General features: G+C 48.8%; 1 protein-coding gene across 3 annotated transcripts in view; it reads right to left on the reverse strand.

The window, feature by feature from the left end:
* Window positions 1-655: 655 nt before the first annotated feature.
* Window positions 656-19,795, reverse strand: part of KrT95D (phosphofurin acidic cluster sorting protein KrT95D) — an 87,274-nt gene continuing 68,134 nt past the window's right edge. For all 3 annotated transcript variants that reach the window (XM_089561980.1, XM_089561979.1, XM_089561978.1), the window contains 6 exons: window positions 17,369-17,408; window positions 16,156-16,282; window positions 12,082-12,208; window positions 9,725-9,803; window positions 8,743-8,856; window positions 656-1,046 (listed from right to left, as the gene is read on the reverse strand). In XM_089561980.1, coding sequence (XP_089418106.1) covers window positions 928-1,046; window positions 8,743-8,856; window positions 9,725-9,803; window positions 12,082-12,208; window positions 16,156-16,282; window positions 17,369-17,408 — 606 coding nt within the window. In that variant the 3' untranslated portion in view covers window positions 656-927. The remainder of the gene's footprint in view (window positions 1,047-8,742; window positions 8,857-9,724; window positions 9,804-12,081; window positions 12,209-16,155; window positions 16,283-17,368; window positions 17,409-19,795) is intronic.

The raw sequence follows: 19,795 nt of genomic DNA on the forward strand, positions 1-19,795 counted from the left end.
GCTGCTTTCCGCTAGTCCATAAAAGATATCAGATTCCAGGGGGGGGGGGCAGCTACCTCCCACCTTCGGGACGCCCATGACCCCATGTGAAGGCTGCCCCTTTTGTACTGTCCCTATTTCTACTGCACTGTAACCTCAGCTACGTACTGTCTTTGCCAAAACTAAATGATCAACGCGCTTTGCTCCTCGGCTGTGTAGAGAAAACTTATGGTGGCTTTTTGTGCACAGGGCAAGGAGAGCCCTAGTCCCCATCTTTCGGAATAGTTTGGTCTGTAGGAATGCCGTAAGTGCTCCACATATGGCCGAGAAGCAAACCCCGTTGCCAGGTTATTTTTGGCATGGGGTGTGTATTTCCACCGCAGATCACAAGACCCTGCTTAGGCACACATGCACACAACCACTAGTCTGGTCAACACCAATCGGCCGTCGGACAAGGCCCGGAAGCGTGCCCATCTTACACTGCGTTAAACAAGCCTCCCCCCCCCCCCACACACACACACACAAATTTTTAAGTGGTCAGGGCAGCAAACAGCTGCTCGGCAGTAGTGGTGTCCATCCAAGATTCTCACAAACGTAAATCTCAAAGACACTTGCCAGTAGCTGTGCGCTGGAAACCACCGTCAGCGTCGTCCAGTAAGCGAGTGGGACCAGCCAGTAATGTACACAATCATTTTATTCAACCGCTAGTGCGTAGCTGCACGCCTTGTGCGTCCGAGCCTCGTCAGTCGGCGGCGTGGTGGACGTGCCCCAAACTACACTGCCCGCAACAGCGCAGCACACTGGACGGCCGCTCACTGGGTCCGGGGAAACGACGACGATGTCTGTACAAAACACACAACGGCAGACCAGGTGGGAACAATCAACACTAAGAGCACACACTGGGCAATAAATAGGCTAGTCAATAAATACGGGGACGAGGGGAGACGGTCAGTGGCCGGGCTCGGGGGCGACGTAGAGGCCGACGGGAAAGTATTTGATGTGTGTCTGCCACTGGGCGCTCAGCTGGAAGAACTTGACGCCCGTCCACTCCACACCGTCGATGGACACTGCGGCACCAAAGGAGGGGAGACGCGGTCAAAACAAAAAACCGTAGGGCAAGCCGTAATTTGCTAAATAAAGGCATTCACGATGACATAACATCATTTCCTAAAACAAGGTCAGATTCCACACCACATGATGCAGCGCTTACTATACAACATTCCCATAAAAGATCAAGCCAAGAATGTTTGTGAACTTGGTCGGCCAATGTACAAAAACTAGACAGGCGATTGCTAATGGTGGGATTAAACTAGCTTCCTTCTTACACTGCTTAACTATGCCATAAGAAGAAGCAGTGTCCTGAACACTCCGCGTAGCTTGCAGACTGCCTCATGTAACCCAGTAGACTTTACAGGTGATAACAGCCAGCATCCGACCCCCAAGTCTGCATCAGAAGTGAAATAAATTAAAAGTAATGTCTTTGAACACTGGTCCAGCTGACTGAATTCACAAGCAGGCTTTGTTCCAGAGACAGCTTTGTTCCAGAGACAGTAAGTGCACAGATTCCAGAGTGCCCGTTTCGTCTCTGACTTGATGCAGATACTTTCTGCTTTGCTGCAGAAAGGCAAACTATCAAAGTGCCCCTGTCACAGCAAACCTTCGTTAAGCTTGCGAATCGCAAAATACCATTCAAGTCAGAAGTTTTTAATGCCATACAATAAACTGCCACGTGCCATGTGCTTGTCACTACTCAGACGCTCTCCTATGTGATGAAATTTGGATGTGAGATAATCTGGCCTCCAGAAAATTGAAAGGGCCATCACTCAGTGGTTTGTGCAGCTCAAAGATCGCCCCGTGAATCAACGAGCAATTCTGTACGAGCTACACGAGAGAGGGGACATGCGGCAAAGAGCATAACCCCAGATCCCAGTCCTCCACATCTTCCACAGGCAGTCACTTCATTCGTGTTGTGCTGGAGGTGGCCATGGCTGCAGTCATGTTTTGAAGCCAAAGCTTCACTATGAGACCTCAGGCTTCAATCGCGGACCGTGTAAATTTCCCGCATAACATCGAGAGGAGAAAAGCAAGAGGGGAAGCCCTGCAGAAGAAATGGGACAAGCAGACTAACACCCTTTACGTGGACGCAGCAGGACCACAGAATGGAGTCATGACTATTGTAGTCTCAACGCCTTCAGGGTCGATGGTGAACTGCGCCTCGGTGAAAACATCTAACCCCACTCACGCAGAGGAGGCAGCTATTGCATTAGCTGTAGCATCTAACCCCAACGCCGTTGTGCTCACTGATTCCCAGAACGCCTGTCGCAACTTCAATTACGGATTAATTCATAAGTCAGGGTTGTCATTGCTGACTAAGCATCCACCCAACCAAGTCTCAGTCATCTGGTTTCCCGGTCACCTGCAACTACCAGGAGGAAACGAAGCCGCCCACAGGCATGCCCGAGCTCTTCTATACCGGGCGTCTCCCCCTGATGAGCATGAAGGGTGCCGTGACCTGATAGGTTTAGCAGTGTATGCTGACAATCTCGCGCCATACAGAACAGCCAGAAAGGAGTACCCAACACCACACAAATCACTCAATAAGTTAGAAGAGAACACCCTTAGGAGACTACAAACCAACCCATACCCAACACCAGCTAAATTACACCATTGGTACCCTACACTATACTCTCCGCAGTGTCCACATTGTGGAGTGGTAGCTAACGTCTACCATATGGTGTGGGCATGCCAATATAATCCCTTAGTTGACCCCATTCCCAACCCCTCGGAGGAGCAGTGGGAGGCTATTCTGCTCAGCGATGATCCTGACCGTCAGCACTGGCTGGTGGGGAGGGCCAGCGCAGCAGCAGCAGCCAGTGGACTACCGGACTAGGCGGCCCACCCACATGTTCTGAGAACACTGAAGAAATAAAGATGTTTGTAATCAATCATCAATCAATCACCTTCATCTGAGGTAGAGGTCAAACCATGAAAAAAAGAAAAAATAAACTGAATCAATATCCAAGAATGGGAGTCGAACCCATGGCTGTGCAAACAGATCTCCTTTAAGGGCCGCTCAAAGAGACCACTAGGCTATCGCCACAGCCAACACAACTTGTGTTAAACTGAACCACACAGCGCGCTGTGCATCTGTGCTCCTTCATCCGCTTTCTGAATTAATTGGGGCAAGAAGCATCACTCCATTTCGCCGATGCCATCAGAGTGTAAACGAAACGTCCAGGGTTAACTGGCATTGTCTCAAACCACACTAAAGACAGCCAAACGCAGCTTGGCCATTCAAGAAGTGACGGCACCACTCCTTTAAAATTCTGGCTAAATCCGCCTCTTCTCACAGATCAAGAGGGAGTGCTCCACCACCGCCAAGGGAACTCGCATTCACTGTCACAGAACTAGAAAAGGTTTATGGTTGATGGGGTTTAACGTCCCAAAGCGACTCAGGCAATGAGAGACGCCGTAGTGAAGGGCTCCGGAAATTTCGATCACCTGGGGTTCTTTAACGTACGCTGACATCGCAGCAGTGCATGGGCCTCTAGAGGCAAAATTGCATTGCTAAGCATGAAATATTGTGGGAAAGCAGGTTTTTGCAGGTGAACACCAACAACAGCCCAAATATATGAAAGCAAAATTGAGGTGTCCACTGACCCAGGGAGCCAGTTGTGCCCCTTTCCTTTCATACCCCTGGGGGCCCACTTGTTTTGTTTGGTTTTTGAGGAAAGAAAATGGAGCAGTAAATGTCACATCTAGGTGGACACACCCGGAACAAACTGCATAAGGGAAGGGATAAAGGAGAGAGTGACAGAAAAGGGAACTGAAAATTGAAAACTGGTTTTTGAGGAACGGAAATGGCGTAGTATCCGCCTCACATCTCCATGGACACCTCAACTGTGCCTTAAGGGAAGGGATAAAAGAGGGAATGAGAGAAGATATTGCTAGAGTCGACTCAGAGAAGATGAGGCAGACGAAGTGAGAGGGTGCTTGGCGCGTGCTCGGGCTCCGAATTCTGTGCAGTGGCCTGTGTTTTGGCATCCGGTGCGCCCTGTGCTTGTGTTGTGTTCAGCGTGAGTACACCAGTGTTCTGCGTGGTGTGAACGCCTCCTGCCATGTAACAATATGTCATGTGGCTGCCACGCCTCCACTGCTCCTCCACTAGCGGCCAGTAAAATTTATCTCTGCTTATCTGCACCATGCTTCATTTCCGTATGAACAGGAACATCTGAATTTCGGCGAGGGTCATTGTGCCACCATAGGCTGATGCAAAAGTTGCAGTTGCTTGCAACAGTTCTGCTTGCGTCAGCTTTGCTGCAGCAGCCAAGTCGTTATTGCCATCGCTGCCCAACTCCACAAGCACTTGGCAAATGAATTCTCATCCATAAGCCCAGCACACAAGTCTACCTCGCTATCCACGTCCACAAACTGCGAGAAAGAAACAGCAAAGAAGACTGCAATGCCTGCCAGCTCACCAATCGCGTTATCATCATCCAAGGTGGCCGAATGACCATTCAGCTCAGATCACATGTAACGGAAGTAGTTGTAAAGTGTTCCGGGCGTCACCGACTTCGAAGCATTGGCAAGCATGCCAACTGCTCCAAGCAGATCTACAGCGTAACCTTTTCCGCTCTTGGCACACAGCACCGCAAGGAAAAGAAAACAGACGTGACTTATAATTAACCTTGAGGTTACGGATCACACCATTGCCCAACAATTGTAAGACACCTGTTGTGTTCAGTGATAAGTATTTAACGCATACAAATTAACGTGATCATAAGCAGTGCAGTTATCCATGATCGCCACAACCTTGCCGCCGTCTAGATCGAATCTGAGACCTAGCTTTCACATGTTGCTTTCAAAGAGTTGCTGCATAGCTTCACACCTTCTTGTTTGCCTCATACAAGACAGGCAGGGACTTCACATCTTTTAAGCACCTCGGGGCTTCAGACTTTCTGATGATCAGCATCGGCAATTTTTTTTCAGTCCCTGACATATTGCTTTCGATCAATCCTTGCTGCGTTTTCCGCCATGAAGAGGGTCACCAGCAAAAGAGTCTTTCTTGGTGAGAGCTTGAAAAACAGTTCCGTTTTGTCACAGCTAAACGCATTATTCAGCAAATAGTCTTGCAAAAGCTGAGGTCAAAATGTTTCTTGAAATTTCGAAGCCAGTGGTCGCTGATCTTGAAGCCTTCAATGCTTAGTGAAAGTGCCGTCATTTATGATTTTTGTGCGAGGAGGCCACTGGAGACTGTAACCTTACCAGAGACTGTCAATTTCAGCCAGCATATGGAGGGCCTCCTCGAGATTTTGGGTAGCTGCCTTGGCTTGCATTCTGCTGCGGAGACTTTTCAGCTGCTTCCAAAATCTTCTGCTCATTTTTCACATAGCACAAAAACGTCTGTTTACAAATCTGGAATATTCCCGCAACGTCTACCAGTGATCAGCCGCGTTCCATCGCCTTGGTGCTAGCCACTTTCTTCACCACTGACAGGGTGTGGTACTTGCGCTGCTTCATCAAAGCTCTCAAGGCCGATGACACCACAAAAGATTGCTTCTCCTTTATGAATTCATGCTCAGCTAAGCGGAACCCGTAACATTGCGCAGTCATAGGGAGGTTTTCACCGGATCACAACACTATCCCCATGGAACACCATCATCATCAGCCAGACTACGCCCAGTGCAGGGCAAAGGCCTCTCCCATGCCTCTCCAATTAACCCTGTCCTTCTTGGCCAGCTGCGGCCACTCTATATCCCCGCAAACTTCTTAATCTCATCCGCCCACCTGACTTCCTGCCGTCCCCTGCTACGTTTGCATTCTCTCGGAATATACTCCATTACCCTTAAGGACCAGCGGTTATCTTGCCTTCGCATGACATGCCCTGCCCAAGCCCACTTCTTCCTCTTGATTTCAACTAAGATGTCATTAACCCGCGTTTGTTCCCTCACCCACTCCACCCTCTTACGATCTCTTAACGTTACGCCTACAATTTTTCTTTCCATGGCTCGCTGCGTTGTCCTTAACTTAAGCTGAACCCTTTTCGTTAGCCTCCACGTTTCTGCCCCATAGGTGAGTACCGGTAGGATACAGCTGTTGTATACTTTTCTCTTCAGGGATATTGGTAAGCTACCATTCATGATCTGAAAGAACCTGTGATATGCGCTCCACTCCATTCTTAAGGCAGGGACACATGTGCGAAAAGTGCGTGTGATCCGCTGCGGCGCGTCGTTGTGATCGTCGTTGCAACGACCAAACACAGCTCGTCGCATGCGTCCAACCTGCTGGATGTCAACGACGAGTCGTGCGCGGCAAACGCAACGACGGGAAGCAGGAGCCAATGCGAGCACGGAGAGCGGCAGCGTCACAATGACGTACAGCGCGAGGCTCAGGGCGCTCGGGCCGGTCTGCCAGCTTTGATGCCGGCCGCTGGCGACTGGAAAACGCGCTAGTATTGTTTGTTGATGTTTTAGCAAGCCCACGGATACATGCATGTAAAAAATGCATCATTTCTGACGATCGTTGGCCAATACAGAGTTGCTAGTAAAAGTGATGACGGCGATACAAGCAAATTTCATCCCACAGCCGCTTCGGTGCTGCTGCTACTTGGTGCGGTTCGCCTACCGTCTGCTAGCTCCGTTGCTGAAGGCATCGTGGAAATCGAACATATCTTTTATTATGGGACGAGTTCGCAGTAAAGCGATGTGAATAGTAGGCCTTTTATTATAGCACAGGCGACTTCCGAAGCGCCATCAGCTTCGGCTTCGATGCGAAACCATTAGGCCTAGCGACGACTAGGGCAGCCGGGACCAGCACGCAGTTCGTCACCCGGCGTTGCCCCATTCAGCGTCGTTGCCGAAAGATCCTCTTTTGCACAGGTATATTGTCATTGCTCAAATCTAGAAAGCACCCTTACATGGCTGTTTTGTATTTTCTTGTGCGAACGTGAAGTACGCCAAGCATGCCGGCCGGCTGGCTAGCCTGGAGCCTGTCTGCCGGCATCATAAAAACGAGCTAAAGTGTGTTCTTGACTTAAATAATAAACCGTGGGATAAGAAATGTGAAAAATGCGTCATTTTTGAGCATCGCTGACATGTACTGAGCTGCTGGTAAAGGTAACGACAGTGATACGAGCAAATTTCCTGCCATAACCGCCTCGCAGCTGCCGCTGGCTCGACGTTGAGGTCCGGCTCGCCTGGCGCCCGCCCGCTTCGCTGCTGAAGGCATCGCGGAAATTGACCATACTATTACTTTATTGTGAGATTATGATGTTGACAGTAAAGCCATGTGTAGAGTAGGCCTTTTATTACAGCTCAGGAGACTTTCGGAGTGCCGGCCGCAGCGGCTTCGATGCGAAAGAGGCTATAGGCCTAGCGACGACAACGGCAGCCAGGCAACAGCACAACTCGTCGCCCGGAGTGCCCGCGAGCGGTGCAGTTGCCGAAAGCTCGCAACATAAGCAGGCATGCTTTGTCGCTACTCGAGCAGATTTTCTGATAACAAGGCAATCTTGTCTTTTCTTGTGATATTTGTACACCATCCCAAGCAGCGCTCACGCACCGCTGCATGGCGGCGAAGTGCGACACCGGTTGCGGGCGGAGCTTGGGCAGAGCGGCGCAGCGATGCTCACCGCTCCGTGTGTCCCTGCTTGCAGTGGGGCGCCAGTTCGCACGCGACGATCGGTGCGGCGCGACGGCCAAGTTTTCGCACATGTGTCCCCTGCTTTATTCTTCTAGCTAGTTCCCTCTCATGATCCAGATCAGTGGTCACTACCTGCCCCAAGTAGACATATTCTCTTACTACTTCCAGCACCTCGCTACCAATTGCAAACTACCTTGCTACCTTGCTAGACTGTTGAACATTACTTTGGTTACTGTGCCCCCCCCCCTATGTACAGTCAAACCCACTTATAACAATACCGGTTATAACAATATATCGGATATAACAATGGTCAGTTGCGGCACCGTCAGCTTTTGCATGTGTTCTATGGTATTTTCGGCACAACCCTGTTATAACAATTATTGGTTGTAACAATGGTATTTCCATGGCACTTCAGTATTGTTATAAGTGGATTTGACTGTAATACCCTCTGGAGGGCCTTTAGGGGTATTCTGTATAAATAAATAAAAATAATAGCACAAACCAGCATGCTCACTTGGCCATGCTCAGACGTGGTGCAACTCGGAAGTGCTCAGTCAAGGGCTCACTGGGACCCACTCAGACAAACACCGACAGGAAGGCCCTGCTTGCGTAAACTTCCACACTTCAGATAACACTCACCTCACGTGAATGTGGACACACCAAACTGACACACAGTCACACTCCCTCAAGGTCACGTGCACCCCAGACGACCCACTTGGACTCTGCTCGAGGCTCAGGTTCAAATTACAGTAGAACCCCAGTGATATGATCCTGGCTTATGCGAAGTTTGATACGACACGGATTTGTAAAATTCCTCAGCCAAAAGGCACTGCACACAATGCGCAAAATTTTGAATGCTCTGAACACTTTCCCAAGCCCCTACGGACAATACGAACGCCGACACGACAAGTGCCGTTCATGCTGTACACACCCCGAACATTTAGCGGGCGCACAGCTATGAATAACCCACCTCCTGTCGAGTTTCGAGAATGCGCTTTGTGTGCTTTGGCAAAGGATTCCATCTATTTTTTGATGATACAAATACTGTTCATGACCCTGTGAGATTCGTATCAGCAATGTTCTACCGTATCAACATGTAGACTGAATCCGACAGGCCCTCACCTCGGAGTGGAGGCTGGAGGTTGCGGCAGGAGCAGATGAGTCGCTGCACCCCTTCCACCTGCTGGCAGCGCCTGGCTTCCCTCTCGCCCTCCTTCTTCTTGCCCAGGCGCATGACTGCACAGTCAGGGGTCAAGCCACACTTAAGACTTCCTTTCAATAGAAGTCTCATCCTGGTCACGCCCCAAAATTGTTCGACGATAACAAAAAAGGAGAGGCTGACTTCATTAAGGGGGGGAAGGGGGAAGCTGGTCTTAGAAAAAAATTTTTTGTCAGTCTCTCTATTTATTGAGAGGCACGTTGGCCACCATAAGTGATATCGATGTCAGTTTTTATAACTTTGAAACCACAGTTACCCTTGGCACTGTGGCCTAACAAAATTCAGCTATATCGCGTCAAAATACATGTGGTTTGACAAGCTAGCAGGCAAAGCAACCCCTCCGGTACACCTAACTCATTGAAACAGCCAAAATTTGTCAAGCCACAGTGCCGAGGGTACCTGTGTTTCCGAAATTTTTAAAATAAATATGAATATTGCTTACGCTGGGCTAGACACCAGCTTATACATAAGGAGACTAACAGTAATGGTTGAAAAGTCAACTATTCAACACTGGTTAGCCAGTCTACTAGACAGCATGTCTTAACTGCGTTCTGATTAGCTACAGTGCTGAAACTGCTCCACCAAAAAAAAGTACTCTCCAAACTCAAAAAGACTGCAGAACATCTTCGGTAAAACCCACTAAAGAGAAGCTTCATGCAGCACAGCCATTTTACTCCACAAGAAAGCTCGAATTGCAATTACAACTAATTCCTCCTGTTTAGCATGAAAGGTGCTCAACCGCAGGTCAGCCCACTGCTTAGGGCACTGAAGGCTCATCAAATTATGTGAGCAAGACTGCTGCCTCAAAATGCTAAATGTAACAGGCTGCCCGAGTGGAAGAGATCGAAAAGGAGAGAGGGGAGGCTTAAGAGGGGGGGCACTCACTCTTCTGCTTCTTCTCCCTTGTGACATAGCTCAGGCTGAGGCAGGGGCCCAGGATCTCAGACACTGCCAGCCGCCACACCTGCATACGCAGCACAGCACCAGAAAGGGTTGAGATGCTTTTTACGGTGAAAGCCTTTAATGCCTCATCGTTGTTGACAGAAGGCTGTCAGCAGAGGTGCCACGCTTATCTGTTGGCCGAAATGGTTATGACATCAGAGTGCGCGGATTAGGAGTAATGAGGTCATCCCCGGACGCCTGACGCCCCCTTTTTGAGCAAACAACAAGCGACAACTAACAAAATAGTTGTTGTCCACTCCGACAGCGGGCGCAAGGCGTCCGGGGGTGACCTCATTCCGTATCTCATTGCCGCGAACAGAGCCATGGATACAACCGAACTCATCGAAGCAGAGCGAGACTCGTGCTAAAGAAGCAGTCAAGGTTGGCAGTCAAAGTGTGTAGTCAAATGAAGCACTAGTACAGCACAAACAGTCAGTCTCACAGTCCATGCCAAACAGTGCGCCAGGAAAGGCTTTCGCCTTGCAGCACTTTAGAGAGCCAAAGTGTCCCCTGAATTTTTTCCTTCTTTTTTTTTTTTGCATCCACTGAAACTTCACCACATTCCCCAAGCAGCACCGCATTCCCCAAGCAGCACAGGCCCTATATTGGAAACGGATGGGTTTCACTCTGATCGACTTTTGCCAATACGTATCCAATATTGCACCAATTAACTGTGCTGCTGGGAATGTTTAGGCACACCGGGGGAATACAAAAGGCAGAAGAGAAAGGGCACAGATTGCACTAGTGTGCACAACGTTGACAACAAAGGTGGTATCACCGTGACCATCACTGCCCACTACAGGACCAAGTCCTCTCTGACTGGTGATCAACTGGCCCTGTCCTGCAAATCAGTAACTAATCGCTCCAGGTTAACTAATCTCATCCTCCAGCCTGACTCTCTGCCATCCCCATTAACTATTCCTTCGTGTGGAATCCATACCACTACCGTAAACAGTAATAAAAGGTTAGACCTTTTATAGTAAACCATGACCAGATTCAAAGCCCTTTTTCGCTGCAGCTTCAACATGAAGCACGCTAGGCCTAGAGACACTAGCCAAACGGCACTTTACTACGATGCATATCGCCCGAGCCTGACGTCACCACAATGAAAAACGCTGAAAACGTGGATGCTCCCAATTCTAGCTTTTCGCACAGCATAACATTTCATCCTTTGTGGTGTAAACACCAAGCGCATAAGACGAGTCAGTAGCGCTGAGGCACAGCACGTTTGCTCCCAGCATAACCTACCATATGGGCAAATTCATGCACAGATGAAAAAATTTACTTTTTTTATTGAATTACCGGCCGCCATGTTGGGGATGCGGCCCTTTTATGGGGGCGGCTCTTGAACGAGTATGCATCACATCTTGCGAGCTCAAACCATCCAGTCATGCAACGGCTCCCCTGCCCTAGTAAGGGCAAACACGTGCTCGTAACCCAGCTGGTGAGTCTGACAACTTCAATTCCTATGCGTATTCTGTTGCTAGCTGTCATCATTGTCATAGCAGTGATATAGCACCTTTCTGTGTCCATACACTGCCCTACTCCTCTGTTCCCAGGAACATGACCCACCGTGGTTGGCTTGCATTCAGCAGCACTTGTAATCACGGGGTGAGGTCAACAGTTTGAACTGTCAGCTGCGAATAGGCGGGGAAAACGTATCTCTCCCTCTATTCACCCCAACCTGCCCCATGCATTAAGCCAACGAGATAAGTTACCAGATGGCAGGGCATGGTTGAAATGATCAACAACTCTCAGAGTTAGACCCTCTGCGGTGGCTCAGCGGTTAAGGCGCTCATCTACCGAGCCGGAGTACCCAGGTTCGAACCCGACCGCGGCGGCCGCGTTTCAATGGAGGCAAAACCCAAGAGGCGCCCGTGTGCTGTGTGATGTCAGTTAAAGATCCCCAGGTGGTCGAAATTATTCCAAAGACCTGCACTACAGCACCTCTTACTTCTTTTACTCCCACCTTCCTCTCTTTCTATTTTTCAGAGTTAGCTCAATGTATACAGGAAAATCCGCCAGGGCAATGGACATCTGAAATAAGGCAGTAATTACTTGTTCATACTAGTGCTGTATGTGTGTCTGAATCTCCTGTGTTCACAATCCTAGCAGACCCCCCCCTCATTTTCTCTGCACAGCAAAAAGCAAACCCAGCAACAACGTACCAACAAGCACGTTGCTGAAACACAACAGACCCAGTCAAGCACAACTGATCTTGCCAATCAGTCTTCACAAGAGTGTCTGGTCCTGAAAAAGAGAGAGAAAGAAAAAAAGAGAGAGAGAGGAGGAATGCCCACCTGTAGCGAGCGGAAGGCCGCCTTGAGGGAGAAGCGGCATGGTTCGGCGCCCCCCTTGCGCTGGAGGGTCCAGTAGTCCAGCTGGAGCTCCATCGCCTCGCATGGACTCCACGCGCTGCCAACACCCCTGTCAAGAAGAACAGCCGTGTTGGCTCCACATCACTCCACATTCACAAGGGCACTGATGACAATGCCATTCAACGTTCTCTCTTTGGCTCCGCATCGCTCCACATTCAGAAGAGCACTTATAACACCATTCAACCCTTTATCCTAGTAAAAATCTATTACTGTATTTACTCGCATAATGATCGCACTTTTTTTTTTTCAAAAAATTGACGCAAATTTAGGGGTGCGATCATTACGCGGGGTAAATTTTTTGCAAAAACTTTTGAGCATCGAAAACGCAAACAAGTCGCAGGCAGACAATCCTTATCACACGGGCGCGCTACCCACAGTTATCGCGAACCAATCTCGGCTTACGCCGTTAACCGAGAAGGTAGAGTGCGAAAAGCGCAAGAGCTGGCTCACTTCAAGAACATACTTTCTTTGCAATAAATCATGTTCCAAGAGCAACGCATCAAAATAGGCAGTGTGTATAGTGCTGCGCGACGGCGCTTTTATGCGGCCTTCAATCTCGTCCGATAGCGCGGCAGCAGCGCACAACAGCAACGTCCCGCGGCGCTCAATCTACGCATTTTACCGGTGATGCGCCGAAAAATGTCCGGTCCTTGCCGCATCGTTGATGTGCTTAGGTGACATGTTCGCAACGCTCGGAGCGCTGGATTTCGCGCGCTTACCGTAATGGTGCCGCCCGCGAGCGCAGCAGACGCCGCCGCTCTGTACTCCCTAGTCGTCGCTAGGCCTAACTTGTTTCGAATCGAAGCCACAGTGAACGGCGCTATTGAATTGACCAATGTTATAATGAATGTTCTACTTATGGCACTGCCTTACTCACAACCTAATTGTTTCATATTAAAAGAAATATATACGATCGATTTCAGCGACGCCTTGGCAGCAGAGCTGGCGTGCAAGCAGATCAGGTCACTCACGCGGCAATGGCGGCAGCTGCTACGCGGCTGCGAACGTGAAACTAGCTTGTATTGCTATTATTACTCCTACCAGCAACTCGGTACAGGCCCGCGATCCTCAAGGAGGATTCATTTTTGACGTTCCCGTATATCCCAGGGCTTATTATTTACGAGAAGAATAAAGTTTAGCCGGATCACCACATCACATCGTTCGTTACACTGCAACCCAGAATGGTGGCAAGACTTGCGACAACGGCGAACCGTGATTCGAGATAACCGTATTTAAGTTTGGTATCCGCGATTAAGCATTACCGCATTTAGACTGCCCGTGTGACTGCAGGTCAAACAACAGGTGGCTGCCGCTGCAATGCTGACAGAGCAAGATGGTCATCTGCACGTGCCATCTGTCAGACAGACGGCAAGTACGATTATCGTCGGCTAGACTTGTCGACAAATTGCCGCGGCAAGTTCGGGGTGCGATCATTACACGGGGAATAAAAAAAATGGAATTTTGCCAACAAAGTTCGGGGGTGCGATCATTACGCGAGTGCGATCATTATGCGAGTAAATACGGTATGCGGCTCTTGCACGCTACACGGCTTCTTGAGGGATGAGTGTGCACGAGAGCACAGCACCAGCTCAGAGTCGGAATACTCTGCGAGTGACAACTGAACCTAGAATAAATGTCGTTCATTCCCTTATTGGAGTGTTTTTCAAAAAAAATTTTTTTCGCACATCACGTGAATCGGCAACACCCCGAAAACTGGCCCTTGAATCTGGAAAAAAAAAAAATCTGCGGCCCTACAATGCATTTATACGGTACTTAGTATTTCAATTAACAAAAATGTATGTGAGGTTTAACGTCCTGAAGCGGCACATTCGCTAGGAGAAGCACCCACCGTATTGGAGGCCTCCAGAGTAATTTCAACCACAAGGGCTTCTATAAAGTGCATAGACATCGCACAGCATACGAGAGCCCTTTTTTTGCATTTCGCTTCCATCGAAATGCGGCCGCCACGGTCAAGGTTCAATCCCGTGACCCTGAGATCATTGGTTCAACGCCAAAGCCAAACTACAATTCGAAATCAGTCAGGAGCACTCTATGATGAATCAATTATGTAAACACACAATGAGAAGTTGCCTACGTTAAGTGCGATAGTAAGCCAGACACGCACCACAATTAGGACGCATGAGATAATCAATATGAACGGCCAACGTAATTACTGTAATCAGCAATAGTTAAGAGGCACAACTAAAGAACCACTGATCAGCCAGGGTTCAAGTAGACCACAGAGCTCCCTTTTGCAGCCATTAGACAATGCATTCTAAGACTGGGTTCTATGGAACTCTTGGGTCCCGTAGAGGGCTTTATGGAGTGCTTTTTGCACCTAAACCCATGCATTCCTCTAACTCCACCTTTCCTTCACCTATAGTACACAAAAAAACTATAAGAGGGCACCCAAAAAGATAGGCCAATTTCTTATAGTCCACACACTTGCATGTTCTTTTACTTCGACAGCTGTTAACGGCAGTTTTCCCGGTGCTGTGGCGTTGGCGGCGTAACACGAAGGAGCAAAGGGTGTGGCGCCATCTGCCGCGTGAAGGTGTTGTGGTGTCCTCTGTGTGCAGTGGCGTGAACTAGTACTCATGCCGTTCGCACTTCTAGGCAGAAATGGCATACCGTGTAGCACGGCAGAGGGCGCATTCACCATCACAAACAGCTGTCGCAGAATGCAGTGTTGCACAAGCATGGTAACCGTCAAAGAGTTTTTCTTGTGTGCACATCAGGCACGGAGGATTCCTCAGCACCTTTTTGAGAGCTGTTTGGGTTTATTCGAGGCCAAAAAGATCCGAGAATCCTTGCGTTAAGTTATCCTAATGTGGATGCTTACTATAACTAGTCTCTCGTTATAAATAAAACGTTAGAGGGCACTGTGGAAACCGCACTGGAGTAATGTGAAAGCATCGACACCTCCTCGCCGCCTCTAATTGTCCTCTTTGCATCTAGAATTTCCCCTACCTTACTCTATAATTAATTCACATTTAATTCACAACTAATTCATTTAATGCACACTTCATTCACTTAGTTCACAATTATAACATAATTCATCCATTTAATTTGCAATCGATTCATTTAGTCCATGATTAATTCACAATTCACAACTGATTTACTCTAATTCACTTTAATTCATTGCAACATACCATAAAGTCGCATTATAACCAGATTAATCCACCTTAATATATAAATAATTCACCTTAAATCACTGTAGTGCATCCTAATTCATCTTCACTTACTATTGGCATTTCTATAATTTGTTAATCAGTAACATGGGCCAATCATGTGGTACATAACACAGTGTGTAATATGGTACTGCACTTCCAGCGATTCAAACTTCACACCACTCCCGGGCCGACCACGCCCACCATTGGTCACTTTTTTGGCTCTAATTAATTAACTAATGATCCGATCGGCACCAAAATTTTTGCGCTGCATCTTCGCATCCTCCTCCTTCGATTACACCCACTTTTTAAACAATAACTCTTTATCATCATCATCATCATCATCATCAGCCTGACTACACCCACTGCAAGGCAAATGCCTCTCTCGTGTCTCTCCAATTAACCCTGTCCTTTGCCAGTTGCGGCCACTGTATCCCCGCAAACCTCATCCGCCCACCTAACTTTCTGCCGCCCTCTGCTACGTTTGCTTTCTCTTGGAATCCACTCCGTTACCCTTAAAGACCACCAGTTATCTTGCCTTCGCATTACATGCCCTGCCCAAGCCCCCTTCTTCCTCTTGATTTCCACGAAGATGTCATTAACCCGCATTTGTTCCCTCACCCACTCCGCCCGCTTCCGATCTCTTAACATCACACCTATCATTTTTCTTTCCATAGCTCGCTGCATTGACCATAACCTAAGCTGAAACCTCTTTGTTAGCCTCCACATTTCCCATAATCGCTGCGGACACGATTTCGATGACAGGAAGCCGCCGACATAGCCTAGTAATGCGTTCGCATTAATAAGCCGAGTCACACGAACTGACCCTGGTGTAGAGCTGGCCGCCTGGGCTGCGGCCGCGGCCACCCCAGCACCTCCGATGCTCGGTGACGAGGGCGGTGTCGTGCTCTCCGCACCCGGGGGAGAGCTGCCCAGGCACTCCTCCATGTCCACTGAAACACCCCAGTGCAGACCCAGTTCAGACAAGTGCACACTCTCAATGACACCACACTTTCGCACAGAGGCACACAGATACCCCCGCCTTCGAAGGAACAACTAAACCACAATGATGAATTCACAGCACAGCACCTCACTTCGCCCACTACCAAGGCCCCTGCTTTCCTGCGATTTCATGAAATATCGCGGATTTTAGCGGTTTTCACGGAAGCCACGCTTTTTTTGACGAGATGTACTGTTTTTGCAGAATGTCGCTAGGAATAGCAGAATGATGGGAATGCGATGGATTTAAGAGCGTTTGCTCTTATTACTTACGTTTGTCGATGACGCGTCTGTCTGCAATGAAGGTCAAAGTGACCAAAACACTTACCAACGTGACCACACTACATCAAGTAGCAACAGCGGGCGCCTAGCACCTAAATTGATACCTATACTTTCGGTCCGTTATATATATGTGCCAGTATAGCGGCCATCGAAGTGGGAACCCGCGGTACCACCATTTGCATAAAATTTGGGGACACCCGTTTGATGCAGAGTGTTCTAAGTGGTGTCAAATGACTTGCCATGTTCCTGGGGATAAAATTACTCATTGAGCTGAAGCCCAAAATGTATGTAGGATTTGCAACGACGGCCTTTCCAACCCCAGACCGTGCATTCCGAGGACCTTCAGACGGCCATTAGAACTGAACCGTTTGTCGCAGGGGGTTCCAGATGGTGTCAAACGATTCGTCATGTTGTGATGCACACTTTTATGAAATTTATTAACTGATACAGTGAGGAAATAGACCGGATATAGCAAAGGTGGCTGTAAATCACAATAGTAGTGCAAAATCCATGAGGCAGATGGCGCTGCTTGTCTCTTCTCCATGTTTGCTGAGCACACCAATGTAAACACTTGGAGCGCCCGTAGCTAACGCTCGAAGTTGAACACTAAGGCAGTGTTGGCAAATAATTTTTCTGCAACAGCGTAGAGCCAGGCGGGAAGACAGCAATTGTTTTTAACGTGCTGCAGTATACTATTCCGCAACCCTGCCTTCAAAGGTAGACTGCCCACACCAATGGATTGTGCACACAGCACTGACCTGAAGTCATGCCTCCTTCTGCAACACCAATCTTGACGTCCTGGAAAGAAAAAAAAAGTTAGCTTCACTTAAGTACACCTTGATGTCATTGTTGTGTTGGCTTTTATGGTTCATAAGCAGCTAAGGCTATCATGTGCCAAACACAGAGCTGGAAATGACTATTGTGATAAAGGATTGAAAGTTTTGAAAAGTTTAAGACATTTCCCGCTTCTAGGAACATCACAACACAAGAAGAATCTAGAACTACTTTCTCTCCCAAAGGCAAGCTAGCATGAAAGGGAATGTGTCGCAAGTAAATCAGCTTGTAATACTTTTTTTCTGAGTTTCTCCCATTCTTGCGCATAAAAAAGGGATGTGGTTTACTTCGTGTTTTTCTGTGTGTTAACCTGGCATGGAGTTACAGGTGTTACACACTCATTCACAGCATACTTTGGTTTGACAAACCTCCTAATTCAGAATTCATGCTGAACAAGGCCGCAAGACAGGTACAGTAAAACCTCGCTTACCCGGATCTCGATAACTCGGAAATTCAGTTAACTCGGACACGCACCGCGGTCCCGGCGAAAATGTGTGTAGTTCAATGGTGTTAAACGCTTGTTAACTCGGCAGCATTTAGCCGCGTATCGGTTAACTTGGACAACCCCGGCGAGAGCTATCGAAACGTCCACATTCGGCGGCACGAATGTTCAAACACCCCTAACCAACGACGAAGCCGGCGCAGCCGAGGACAGCCACACAAACCGAAACAAGACGAGAAACGGCCACAGGAGGCGAGAGATGTGATGATGATAGTGAGAGAGCGATCAGTGGGCAGGTGGCGCTAGCCACCACCCAGCGCACTGGTCGAGCATTCTGCCATCCAGCAACCACTAAAAGTTGCAAAGGACGATGGGACGGCTTTACTTTGTCACCGGATCTACGCGCGTGCTGCTCAGCCTATTCGACCCACTCTACGCCTGCGCTGCAGCTGTGTTCTTTTGCGAGCACGCGAAAAGCCGTGTTGTGTGCGGACTCGTGCCCGTTGCGTTCGACTTCTGGTGCGTGCTGTAAATGCCGCCACGTCTACGCCGACGCTGCAGCTGCTTTTTTTTTAGTTGCGAGTGTGACAAGCCGCATTGCGTGCGGACTTGTGCGTGCTGTCTCTGCCTTCACGCTTTGCTGTTATGGCGGCCGCCCCCCCAGCGAAACGGCAACAGCACCCGGCCAATAATTTAGAAACGAAGGTCAACATATTGGCTCTATCCTCGTTGGCGTCCCAGAACCCTCCTCGCAGCGCCGCCCCTCCTCCTCCGCTCCCCCTCCTTCTCTTTTTTCTCCCTTCTCCTCCTTTTTTCTTTCACAGCTATTGCGCTCTTCGGTCTATTCCTCCTGGGAGTCTGCCTCCGCACCCCGCCGCCACGGTTTCTTGAGGTTCTGTCGTGCAGAACCGCGATTCTGCGCGTCTTCTGGACCACGCAGTCTGTGTTCTTTAACATTTTTCGTTTTTTATAGTTTAATTTCTTTATTATTTTGTTTCTTTTCATATTTGCATTTTTTTATTTGTTTTATTTCAGTCACGAAACCCGTGCGTTCACTAGATGTACCTTTTCTCTAATATTTTTCGTGTTTTATGATCTAATTTCTTTATATTTTTGTTTCTTTTCATACTCGCAATTTTTTCATTTGTTTTATTTGACTCACGAAACCCGTGCGTTCACTAGATCTGCCTTTATTCACGCTCAAACCATGTTCGTGGCGGAATGGCAGGGACTACCGTTGAAGTGCCAAAGGCCCTGGTTCGATTCCCAGTCTCAATAAAGTTTTTAAGGTGAAAGCCTTTAACGCCTCATACCGTCGTTCGCAGCCGTGTCGGTAGATGTGTCCGTGTTTTGACGGGTGTCCACCGCTGCCTGGCAGCGCTACAACATGCTGCCGCGTTCCACTCCGAAAGGCGAAGCTTAAGCGTCGTTAATTAGCAGTTAATTAGTATTTTTCATTTCTTTTGACTCACGAAACCCGTGCGTTCACTAGATGTGTCTTTATTCATGCTCAAACCGTGTTCGTGGCAGAATGGCAGCGACTACCCTTGAAGTGCCAAACGCCCTGGTTCGATTCCCAGTCTCAATAAAGTTTTTTTTTCTTCGCCAGAACTCGCGTGGTCCAGAAGATGCGCAGAATCGCGGTTTTGCACGACAGAACCGCAAGAAACCGGGGCAGCGGGGCACGGAGGCAGACTCGCCGGAGGAATAGACCGAAGAGCGCAACAGCCGTGAAAGAAAAAAAGAGAAGAAAAAAAAGGAGGAGGGGCGGCGCTGCAAGGAGGGTTCTGGGACGCCAACGAGGAATGAGCCAACACGTCGGCGGAGGTCACTGCGAACTCCTTCAGGCACAGCGGGTTAATCCGCCCTGACGATTGTGATGTAGATGTGCCTCCCAAGGACGCTGAAA

The sequence above is a fragment of the Amblyomma mixtum genome, chromosome 9 (genome assembly GCF_055824585.1).
Source record: "Amblyomma mixtum isolate Tamu chromosome 9, ASM5582458v1, whole genome shotgun sequence".
NCBI classification, from domain to species: Eukaryota; Metazoa; Arthropoda; class Arachnida; order Ixodida; family Ixodidae; genus Amblyomma; species Amblyomma mixtum.